Source organism: Phalaenopsis equestris, unplaced genomic scaffold, assembly GCF_001263595.1.
Source record: "Phalaenopsis equestris unplaced genomic scaffold, ASM126359v1 Scaffold000061, whole genome shotgun sequence".
Classification (NCBI taxonomy): domain Eukaryota; kingdom Viridiplantae; phylum Streptophyta; class Magnoliopsida; order Asparagales; family Orchidaceae; genus Phalaenopsis; species Phalaenopsis equestris.
This window is the reverse complement of record NW_018164503.1, coordinates 1,624,730-1,636,965: the sequence shown is the minus strand read 5'-3', so window position 1 is coordinate 1,636,965 and position 12,236 is coordinate 1,624,730. Positions and strand designations below refer to the sequence as shown.

The window sequence follows — 12,236 nt, the reverse complement described above, 5'->3', positions numbered from 1 at the left end:
TGTCTTTAGACTCCAATGTAGACCTCCATAATTCAAGCTTTTCCTGGGCTTTTTCTCTCGTCTTATCCACTAGAAGGATATCATCAGCAAAAAGCATTTATGTCATGCTTATGTTTCTCTTCAATAATACACACATGTTTTTATTATTATTACTTTTAATAAGAGACTCTTGCCCCTTCCTCTTGAAACTGCACAAGAGATCTCCCTCCTTCAAGCCACCACTCTCCTTCCCCACCTCTACATGCGATCCGGATCAAACGCACAAGTTGAATGCTTTAGTTCCATCCTCTCTTGCTCGCAATGGCCACACGACCTCTTTTGCACCTTCGCACGAGCATTGATCCTTTAATCAGCCGAACAACACCATGTCGCCTCTTTCTTTCTTCTCCACCTTTGTTGTTTCAACTCGATTGTACCCATGAGTTGCCACCTCCTTCAGTTACCTCTTCTCCTTCGGCTCGATGGCACGGGATCGAGTATCGCCAATTGACTCTCCAGGTAAGTTGTAAATTTACCTCATCGACTTCTTGACCTCCCCTCGCTTCCTCTCTTGCTCTGTTCGGTTTCACTTTAACTTCTTCGGTTTTTGACTCATCGTTTCCTCTCCTTCGTTCCTTTTTTTTTTTCTGAAATAGGTCGTCACAAAAATCATCTTTATTAGTTTCTATTGAACTTTTGTTTTTATGAGGATGTTCTTCTAATCATACATTGCACCAGCCACTTTTTAACATTACTTTAAGTCCATTCTTTTGATTTGATTGAAACTAGGGTTTACATTTTTATGGATACTTTCTCGGTGTTTGGTGCATTTTTTTATTTCTGCCTTGATAATCTTGCACATGTGTTACAAAGGTGTGAGCAGACCAAACTAGTACTGAATTGGGAGAAGTGACAATTCATGGTGACTGAGGGTATTGTGCTAGGGCATAAAGTTTTCTAGAAGCTGGTGTAGATAGATGCAGTGAAAATTCGGGTGATAGAAAAACTACCCTCACGCATGTCTGTTAAAGAGACATAGCTTTTTAGGACACGTCAAATTTTACTTTTAATAAATTAAGGACTTATTTAAGATTTTGAAAACCCCGTGTCATTTCTTAGAGAAGGATGTGCCTTCAATTTTGAAAAACATTGTCTCGTGACCTTTGAGATCCTGAAAAATTAGTCATGGTGCCTATCATTGTTGCACCTAATTGAGATCATTTGTTTGAGGTGATGTGTAGCTTCGGTGACTACACAGTGCGGGCAGTGGTGATAGAAAAACTACCCTCACGCATGTTTGTTAAAGAGACATTGCTTTTTATGACACATCAGATTTTACTTTTAATAAATTAAGGACTTATTTAAGATTTAGAAATCGTCGTGTCATTTATTAGAGAAGGATGCGCCTTTCAATTTTGAAAAACATTGTCTCGTGACCTTTGAAATCTTGAAAAATTAGTCAGGGTGCCTATCATTGTTGCACCTGATTGAGATCATTTGTTTGAGCTGATGTGTAGTTTCGGTGACTACACAGTGCGGGCAATGGGGAAACAAGTTTTTCATGTAATGTATTATGATAGTAAGACCCTTAATGATGTCCTATTGAATTGTACCACTGCTGAGAAAGAGATACTGGTGATAGTATATGCATTCAATAAATTTAGGCCCTACCTGTTTGGTACCAAATTCAATTTCTACATTGACCACTATTGATATCAAATATCTTGTGACTCTTGTTTGATTCAATAAGTACTCTTGTTATAATAATTTGATATTAAGATAGTTGGTCGGAAAAATACAGAATATCAGGTAGTCAACCACTTCTCTAGGTTTGAGCAAAAATAAAAATTTAGGAGTCTTTTGTTAAAATAAATGAGAGTTTTCTTGCAAGCGAATCTTTGTCATTTTTTGACAAAAATATTTTGTAGTATGCAGAAATTGTGAACTTCATTATCAATGACAAAATTCTATATGATCTGACATACCACCAAATAGAGAAATTCATTTATGATATCAGGAAATCTTTTTAGAAATTGTAAAAACCAGATCATCATCAGGTGTGTTCTTTTGGAAGAGGTCAACGACATCATTAGATCTTGTCACGGTTCAGAATTTTGGGGGCATTTCAGAGGATTTAAAATTGCTTCTAATATTTTACAATATGAATTTTAAGGGCAAACTCTATTTAAGGATGTGAATGATTATATCAAGAGTTGTAATAGATGTTAAAGAGGAGATAATATTTCTGAGAGAGATTAGTTAATCTTGAATTTTACTTTGAAAGTTGAAATTTTTATATTTGGGAATTGATTTTATGGGACTCCTTGTGCCTTCATTAAGAAACATCTATAATCTGGTGGTAGTGGACTGCCTCAAAGTGGACTTAAGTTGGGGCTCTTCTTAATTGTGTGCTCAAAGTGTTAAAAAAATTTTGAAAAAGAATATTTTTAGCAAATTTGGAACAGTTATGGTGATTATCAACAATGGAGGAAGCCGTTTTTGCAATAAGAGGATAAAGACATTAGTAGTCAGTTATGGGATTCAATATATGGTTTGCTACCTACCATCCTCAGAGCAATGGATTACGAAGGTGTCTAATTGAGAGATTAAAAGGATTTTGGAAAATAATATTAATCTAAGTGGGAAGAATTGGTCATTAAGGCTGGATGATGTTTTTTAGGTCTATAGGACACCCATAAAAATGTCCTCTTGTAGATTGATTTTTGGTAAAGCCCGTCATTTACCTATGAAATTGGAATATAAAGTGTTTTGGGCCTTTAAGGAATTTAATTATAACCAGAAGGATTAGGTAGAGAAGAGATTACTGCAGTTCAACAAATTGGAAGAGATTTTGGTGGAAGCTTATGAGTACCAAGATCTACAAAAAAAAAAAAAAAAGATAAAGTGACATAACCAAAAGCTTATTATGAAGGATTTCAACCTGGACAAAAGGTTTTACTTTGTAATTCGTGATGAACTTATTTCTCGGTAAACTTAAATCGAGATTATCAGGACCATTCACTATAGTAAAATTTTATCCATTTGGAGTTGTAGACATTCGGGAGAGGAAAAATAGCAAAGCATTCAAGATAAATGGCCAAAGACGAAAGTTGTACTTAAAAGTTGATAGGATAGGTATTAAAGAAGTCCTAATTTTTGAATCATTCTAAGTAGTAGATATGGCAGTGTCTAGCTGAGGACGTTAAACCAAGCACTACTTGGGAGGTAACCTAAACTTTATTTTGTGTTAGTTTGTAATATGTTATGTTTTGTTATTGCTTTAAACTTGCTTGTTGTGTGCATTTAAATTTTATTTTGTTGTGTTAGAGTGTGCTTAGGTGTGTTACTAGGGTTAGGTGGAATTGTATGTGTGTTAGAGGGGAGAAGCCACTAGTGGTGGTAACCGAGGTTGGCGCCTGCACGAGCCTTTGGCGCACCTTTGCTGGGCTGACTGAAAGCAGGGAAACATGTGCTATGCCAAAGTGCACCCATGATGCTTGACATATAGGGGCGCATCCGTGTTAACCACCCAACCTGAGGGGGCAGCAAACATGTGTCAAACCCCTCAACACACCCACTTTTGGCATAATAAGGAAGATCAATTTTTTCTGTCTCACTCGACCCTTTGCGATCTTTACTGCCCTAGCCGTCATGCACACTTGAGAGAAGAGGAAAACTAGAGAGAAGTACAGGGAAGTTGCAAGAAGATCCTAGTGTTCCTAAGACCCAGTGGTGAGCTCTTCTTCAGTCTTGTGTTGTTTCATTCCATTCTTTTGGGTGGATGTCCTCCAATTCCTTTCTCTCCTTCATTTTCTTTTTTGAGAGCCATGGCACCGAGAACCAATTTAAGAAAGTTACCACCTTCTATAAAAAGAAATTTGTTAGTCTTGAAGCGACAAATTGCGATGAGAATTTCTTGGTATCAAAGAAATTGATTCCGGAAAAAGTGTTTCTTGATCCCGAGGGTAGGCTTGAAAGAGTGATCATCGATAAAAGATTAAAAAGTTTTGCTACACCGCTCTAGTTGTTGCTGTCCTGATTGTTCACAAGTTTATAGCCAATGCAAAGGAACCCGTGGATGAGAAAGTCTTTATGAGGCGAAAACAGGTAGCCTTCGATTTTAAAATCATCAATGTAATCATTGACCTTGCCATTGTCCCAGACTGTAAGTATTCCAATTAATTGGCTCCTAACTATCATGAAATTATTAATTTTCTCACCGACTCCACCACCCAGTGGAAATTCAATGATGACAAGATTGTTAATTTCCCTCGCGCTGCTATGAATAAGGAGTCAAAAGCATGTCACTATTTCATTTCTGCGAGACTCGTACCCACCACCAGCCTGATTGATGTCACTAAGGATCGAGTTTTTCTCAATTATTGCATCCAAAAAGGAATGTCAATTGATGTGGGGACTGTCATTTCCATTCCTATCAACCACATCATTAGCGTGCAGACCATAATAGGACTTGACCACCCTAGCTGTATTACTGCCCTTTGTGCTAAGATAAGGTTGTTTGGGAGAGTGGGAAGAGCAACTAAACCTTGTAAAACCCATTGCTAAGGCCATTATTTCTCTTACGAGAGATCGTCTACATATTTGAAAGGAGAGAGCTCTTCTAGATCAACCCCATCCCAACCAAGGCCCACTACGTCAATCAGTGCCATCTCCAAACATCTTGACACTGTGGCAAAGGACTTGGCCATCATGCAGTGGAACCTTCATGACTTATATGAGCGGTCACATTTTTATGTTGTCCAACACCAGAGACAGTATGGTTTTCTGCATCAGTACTTTGCGGCCTAGCAGGAGCTGTAATGGTGGCAGTAGACGAATGATGGCCTGGACCCTGTGAGATTCCCAGAGACGCGACTATTTGAGCTGCTCGACAATGCGGCCGAGCCCATGGAAGAGGATGAGGAGGCCAATTGTGGAAATGATGCATGAGTTATGATTTTTGGATGTGTATTTGGCTGTATGTTCTCGTAGACTCCGATTCTGTTATGTTTCTTTGTGAACTTTGTTGGCATGTGTAGGATGTTATGGATTTCCATGTTATGCTGTGATGTGGACTGATATTTGTGTTTTGAGATTATATTGTGTACTATTTAGATCTTCATGTGATTTATCCATTTTTGAGTTTGAGATGTGATTGGCTATGCTAGGTTTTGTGGTGTTCATGTACTAGCTTTGCTGTCTTTGATGTGAATGTTTTGCCTCTTTTGTTGATATGAAATGATAGCATGTTTGATGTTAAATTCCCTTCTCTGGCATGACTTTTCATTTATTGTAATCCTTCATGTGATGTAAATAGAATAGAAAATAAATTTGGGGGAGAAGCTATGCATGTGTATTTGCTTAAGGTGAATTATAGTACCTAAGCTTTAGACTACTTTATGGTAGCGACTCATAATTCCTTGTAAGCCGATCATGTGACATAGTAACTTTAAAAGTTGTGTGAATATTCATCAAAGAAAAGGATTAAAGTTAATTTCATATCAATTGAGTACTTCACTTCAACTACTTCTGCCATTAGCATAAAAGCCCAAAATATTTGAGAAGATGTGACTATAAAGAGAAGGAAGCAATCGGAAAATTTTAAGCCCATAAACGTTAGCTCGACAATCTAATTGAATTTAATGCTTTCTAAATGAATTATAATAGTTTTGAATATGCATTAGGAAGAGATTAACAATTATTAATTAAGGGAGATTAGCCTTTCAAAATTTTAAAAATACATGTATGATTATATAGTAATTCTTAGTTGAAAAGAAAAGAGGAAAAAAAAGAGAAAAATATAGGAAAAAAAAAAAGGAAAAATAATTTTTAGAAGGCTCTAATCTAAAACAAAAATTATGGAGCTGTGTTGAGAACTAGCTTGTGGTTAAGCATGAAAATAAAAAATGCTTGTCTAATTCTTTTCCTAATTAATAAGACTTAAAAACCTCTTTTATGAAATTCCTTGATATTACATTCGAGAAAGAAATTGAGGGATTTTGGATTGTTTTATTAATATTGAATGGACTTAAAAACATCTCTGATTAATGAAAATATTTTCATCACCCTTGCTTAAGTGCTTTGAGATTTATTTATGCTCAGAAAGAGGTGAATTGAAGAAAGGCCAAGCTATTAAAAGTTTATGAGAATTATAGTTTGATATGTTTTTTGCACACTTTTATTGAAATTTCTATGACCTTATTAAATGCCAAGGAATTTCGCATATGAAAGCTACAAAAAACATTCAAATGAGTCTATGTGTATTTATGAGATTACTTGAGGGCAAGCAATGGGTAAGTTTGTGAAAATTATTATGAAGCAAAAATATAGTACATTTCGTTATTAATTATATGTTATATTTCATGATTATAGTAGTTCTATGCTTGTGGAAGGTATATTTGTTGTGTATTGCAAGATGTCAGGCATGGAGCGAGATTAGGGGAGCTAAAAATGAAGAAAAACAAAATAGTACTTCGTGCTAAGACAAAGCAAATCTACGTCGGCATCAGGAGGAAGCGGGGCACCAGTGCCTTATCCTGGCACACCTGCGCCACCATCTAGAGGAGGCACCGCGCCCATGAAAGACATTGGGTGCCCGCGTCACCTCTTATGGGAGGCGGCAAACCCGCACCTGGCCGTGGCGGTTGTTATGCAGGAAACTTAATTTGGAATGTTTGGATGTGGATTTTGGAGCCCTGGCTATATAAGGAGAGGCCTTGGGCATGAAGAATTCTTGGGCAATTGGAGGCTACTTTTACTTTTCTTTGAAGAGTCTTGTGTTGTGTCCTAGGATCTCCTCCTAAGTTTTCCTTCGGAGAAAGCTTCTAGTTTTTTTTTTTTTTCCGAGAGTTTTGGAGGGTTTAAGCGTGAAATATTTTAAGTGCTTGTACAAGGGAGATCGGCGTGGAGTGTTTGCATTGTAAGGGGAAGTTTAAGGTGTACTTCAGAGCAAGGAATTTCTGACTTGCATGTGTGCTGAAATTCTTTTATTCAATGAAGCTAAAATGAATATAGAAAAACATGATTATCACCATCCGTCTGTTTCTATCATAGTTAATTGTAATCCCCGGGTTGGATTGTAACATTTATTAAGGATGTTTTTCAAGTTTGCACTGATAGGCAATTTGTAGAAAGTATTAAAGTTGATATGGAGTATCCACTAAGTGTTCAATTAAAGTAAAGTTCATATTGAGAATCAACGGCAAATCTTTACTTTTTTTAAAAAAAAAATTATGGGGTATTGAAATGCTTGCAAAGAATAACCAAAATGAGTGATCTTTGTATTTGCTTTTTATTGTTGGCATAGTTTTCGTTTGTGAATTTTTTATTAAAAAAATAAAAAGTTTAGAACAATGGAAAAAATGTTTTAAATATGGGGGCTTTGAATTAAAAATAAAACTAGACCTATGATATACAATTTTCGTGAGTGTGTTATTATTAATTATTAACCAATATAACTAGAAATTTAAGGGATAACTTGGTGTGATGAATTTAGCTTTATTTGATTTATTATACTAATGAATGAGGATATAGATGTGATTATAACTTCTAAGTTTAAGGATGAATTGTTAAAAACGAGATTTCATGAGCTTTACGTAATAAGACAATATCATGAAATTCGAAAGATAATTTTTTTAAAATTGCATTTATGCATCATATGAATCTAAATGTTGGTTTTTTAATAATTTATTGATAAATAAATTGAAGATTCCAAAAATGAGAATCTTATGATGCATGTTTCGAAAAATTAGGAAGGATATAGCTAGAAATGTTTATATCAAGATGGTGCGAATCGCATCTTCTGAATAGTAGATAGCAGAAAATAGACATAGGCAATTTGATTGTTCAAGCATGTATAATGAAGGATGAACGATGCACCAATTAAATGGGTCGCTACAGTTAATTATGATATATTTGGAAGAATAAGAGATGGTTTGAAGGCACCTTGGATTAGAAGTACCACAAAAAGATATGCTTTGTATTTGTTTGTATGCTTGATTTTTTTTTTAAGTTCTAATGATTAATGTTTTGATGCAGAGTTATAAAATTTAAGCTTTCATCTATTCTATGTTATATAGAATCAATTTAGATTTATGGTAAAATTTTCCTTCTATGAGTAAACAGCATCACTTGCGAAGCAATTTAATCCAATTTGATTTTGATTTTTTTTTTTTTTTTGCTTTTCTTTTGTTTTTTTTTTGCTTTTCTTTTGTTTTTTTTTTTTATATTTTTACTCAAAAATTTTGGTATGTTAGAACACAATTAATTATTTTTAAAAACACTCCAATAAATTTTTAGGTATTTTGAGTTTTTTTTAAAATATATTAAATTCCTTTTGAAAACTCGAAAATACACTAAACCAATATGTTTTCAAAATAAAAGCAAAAAACATAATTAAAAACAAAAAACAAATGTGATCCCAAATAAGATGGGGCTCCTTGAAATTCTTTGAAGTGGAGATCTATTGTTAGTGCCCTTCTTTAAAGAAGCAGAAAACCTCCATCATTTAATAGTTCTATATAAATACTCTTCCACACTTCTTCAATCCGTCTATTCTTAAAAGAAAATAATTCCTAGAAATTAAAATGTCAAAGGAAAGAGCTTTGGACTAAAGACTTTCTATAATGTTTGTTCTCTAATAGAAAAGTAAGTAAACTGAAATTAAAAACACACGAAACCAGACCAGTTTGTTAACCTGTTGCTATGCATTCTACCACTACCGCATTGTTACCAGTAACTTAGTTATTTTAATTATTTATAAAACGGTATATTCATGTATTTAAGAGCATGTATGATTATCATCAGGATGCACTGACTGCTTTAAAAGGTGGCCGCATTCCTCCTCCTGGGAGATTACCAACGTTTGAAGAGATAAAGGAAACAATTGGCTTTAACGAGTATTACAAAGAGGAAGAACGGTATAAAACAACTGGCGTCCTTCCTTCCTATGAAGAAGGTTAGCAGTAGCCTTTCCTCTTCTTTTCCCGTCCACTTTGTGCCTCTTGAACTCTTCTTGTTTTGTGTTTTTGTTATTTCTAAGGCCAAAAAGCAGAGAGAATAAATGAACCTGTAGTTGAGGTTCTCAGTCCACTTCATGGCGGAAGCAAGTCTGATGATTCTAATGAACACTCATCTGGTATATGGTCTCGGACTCTGAGATTAAAAGTCACAGGAAGCAATGGATTTGAGAAGCTTGACGTTCGTATTCCGGTTAGTAGATATTTCCTCAAGCATTTAAAGGAATAAATTTTTGTTGCATTTACATACATACCACTCTATTCTTATGTTTTAACATATCTAACACTAAAATTTTACTTTTCTTACATTAATATCGCATAAATCTTTCATATCACAGAAAAAAATACCACTGTTTTCACTTTTAGAAAGTGAAATTCACTTTTTCATGCACGAGTAAGGTGGCACATACGTAAAAATTTGAAGTTTGGGTGTTACATATGTAAGTTTATCATAGTTCAGTGGCAACTGGTACGTACATAAAGCTTCCCAAATTTTTTTCTCCTGTCGCTTTGATTTTCGTATATTTATGCATTAGCACTGCATCTATACATGCACATTTTTATCTTCTATGAGAATGTGAATTCAACTATTGTTCTTAGAATTGGGTTGGCAATTGAAACAAAAATCTACTTGCAATAAATGAAAATTTTTCAGAGTATATTTGATTGATGTATGTAAAATGCTTGCATTTCAGAAATGATCAGTAGAAGGAATGTGGTGTATTTTGATTCAAGAAACATTTTTAAAAGGTAGTGTAAAACTTTTTAATTACATGCTTTGTTTGGCAGGCCGGGTTCTTAGAAGGTATGGCTAGCATAATTCCAGGTGTGTATATATAGCCCCATCTATGCTCCTTTGATTTCAATATATTATTTTAAAATAATTTTTGTGGCTTGTTTTTCCCCAGGCTTGGGTGGAGTAAATGTTATTGAATTGTTAGAAAATGCTTCACTGGAGAGCACACCTGAGAAAGGGAAAATGCTTCTAGAATTCAATGGTGCATTGGGTGATAAGATTCAGGTTTTTGTGGAATGAGCTGCTCCCTTCTTCTCCTCTAAACGCTGTGTTTTTATTTGGTATTTATACATGTTTTTGTGTATGATACATATGAGCATAACTATCACTCCATAAGTAATAAAACTTGAGTTTGTGGCTTGCATTTAGTTGAGCAAATGAGCTTTATTCTCATAACTGATGAAAATTTTAAAGTTGACTTAGAACTGAAAATTGGTTTACTTGATTAGAGGACATCATGGAAGAAATTTAATGATTCAAATTGTAGTCTGCACTATATTTATTCATGTATGTACCTGTCCGAATCTTTTTCTTTATGGGGATGCACGTGTAAACACACACACACACGAAAAAATTTTACATCCGGACTCCGGATGTTCGGACAATGGCCCGGATGCAGCGGAGGAGGGGAGGAACCGGACCTCCGCCCTCCTCGCTGCATCTGGGCCGCTGTCCGAACTTCCGGAGGCCGGATGCGCGCGCGCTAAAGATATTAGATATAAAACACAATGATATCAAATGGCTGGTTAGCCAGAGTGAACGTAGATTTTTAGCTGAACTCCTAAAAAATTCAGTTAAATACTGACTGATTTTATATTGCATTAAATTGAAAATTCACAGAAAATCAAAAGATAATATTTACTTGAACTTCAAGTCAGTTCTACTCCATATACGGGTATCTTGAGTGTAAAGTTCAGTGGAGCAACAATTTGAGCCACGTTATATTAATCGTTATTAGGCTTAATTAAAACTTATTTATTATATGATGCTTGATAACAGTTTATAATCGAACTATTACAAGACCTATGGTGCTTCTAGATTTTGATAAATTATATTATATTAGAGTTTAAAATGGGCAACTGAAATAGTAATTGGGTGAGAGAATGTTATAGATAAGGGGTAGTAAGCGTTATGCGAAAAAAAAATGTAAAAATGTAGAAATTTACACAACAATTGAACACAAATCATTACGTGGTTTGGAGTTAAATTAATTTGCGCACGTCCTCGAAGAGAGATTTCACTAGCACCGGATTGGGAGAAAGAAAAAAAAAATCTCTGGGTCACAACTTTTGTACTTCTCACCATAATTATCTCAGAAACGATGTATCATTAATAGAGAATGATTAGGACATACGAGTAAATAAAACCAAGAGACCAAATTATCCCTATTAAGAAAATGTTATAAATACTACAATCTCCGTCTCATCTCTCACTTCCAGATAAGTGAGAGATGACCTAATAAGCTCCAAACGCGAATTGAGTTGCACCAAGATTGTTGCCTACATACACCTACCGAAGAGATCAAACCTAAAGTAGTTCTTCAAAATACCCGACTAGGCAATCAGTCTTGAGCTTGGATATTCAACAAACTACTATAGTATGTGAACTTCTAGAATGGTAATATCTTTGTGAGCATGTCCAGTAGATTCTTCTTCTTATCTTTCTTTTTCGATAGAACATTCTCATCATCAATCAAGTCTCAAATAAAGTGGTACCTCACATCAATGTGTTTGGTACGAGCATGGTGAACTGAATTTATGACTAAGAAAATCGCACTCTAATTGTCACAAAACACCGTCAGAGACTCCTGATCAACTCCCAGACGTTTATCAAGCCCTGCATTCATATCGCTTCCTTCATCTTCTTTGTGTTTGTCATGTACTTAGTCTTCGTAGTAGATAAAACAACAGTAGACTGAAGAATCAACCTCTAACTGAGTAAACCTCTTACCAATATGAATAATAGCCAATTGTATATCTCCGCATATCCATGTCACATGCATAGTCTGAGTCAGTACAACCTACACACAAATCTGCAATAGATGATTGCCTCTCAAACACCAAGTCAGCATCAATTGTATCTTTCAGATACCTCAAAATATTCTTCACAGTCTGTCAATATTTCGTTCATGCATCATGCATGAACCTGCTCACAACACCAACTCCTTGTGCAATTTTTGGTTTAGTACAAACCATGACAAACATCAAATTGTCCATTGTACTAACATAAGAAACCGATCACATATTTTTTCTTTCCTTGTCATCTTTAGACACTGATCTTAGCTCAATTGAAAGTTAGATGCAATGGGTAGACTCACCTCCTTGCTTGAGTCATCAACACCAAATTTCTTTAGCAGCTTTCAAACATAAGCTCCTTGTAAAAGTCAAACCTTTCCAGTCGACTTGTCCCTGGAAATCTCCATGCCAAAATTTCTACAAGTTTTA

General features: G+C 35.1%; 1 protein-coding gene across 1 annotated transcript in view; it reads left to right on the top strand.

Moving 5' to 3' along the window:
* Positions 1-10,156, top strand: part of LOC110019545 (2,3-dimethylmalate lyase-like) — a 37,762-nt gene extending 27,606 nt beyond the window's left edge. Inside the window, exons 5-8 of the mRNA XM_020717243.1 lie at positions 8,785-8,935; positions 9,020-9,189; positions 9,786-9,822; positions 9,905-10,156. Coding sequence (XP_020572902.1) covers positions 8,785-8,935; positions 9,020-9,189; positions 9,786-9,822; positions 9,905-10,032 — 486 coding nt within the window. The 3' untranslated portion in view covers positions 10,033-10,156. The remainder of the gene's footprint in view (positions 1-8,784; positions 8,936-9,019; positions 9,190-9,785; positions 9,823-9,904) is intronic.
* Positions 10,157-12,236: the final 2,080 nt, after the last annotated feature.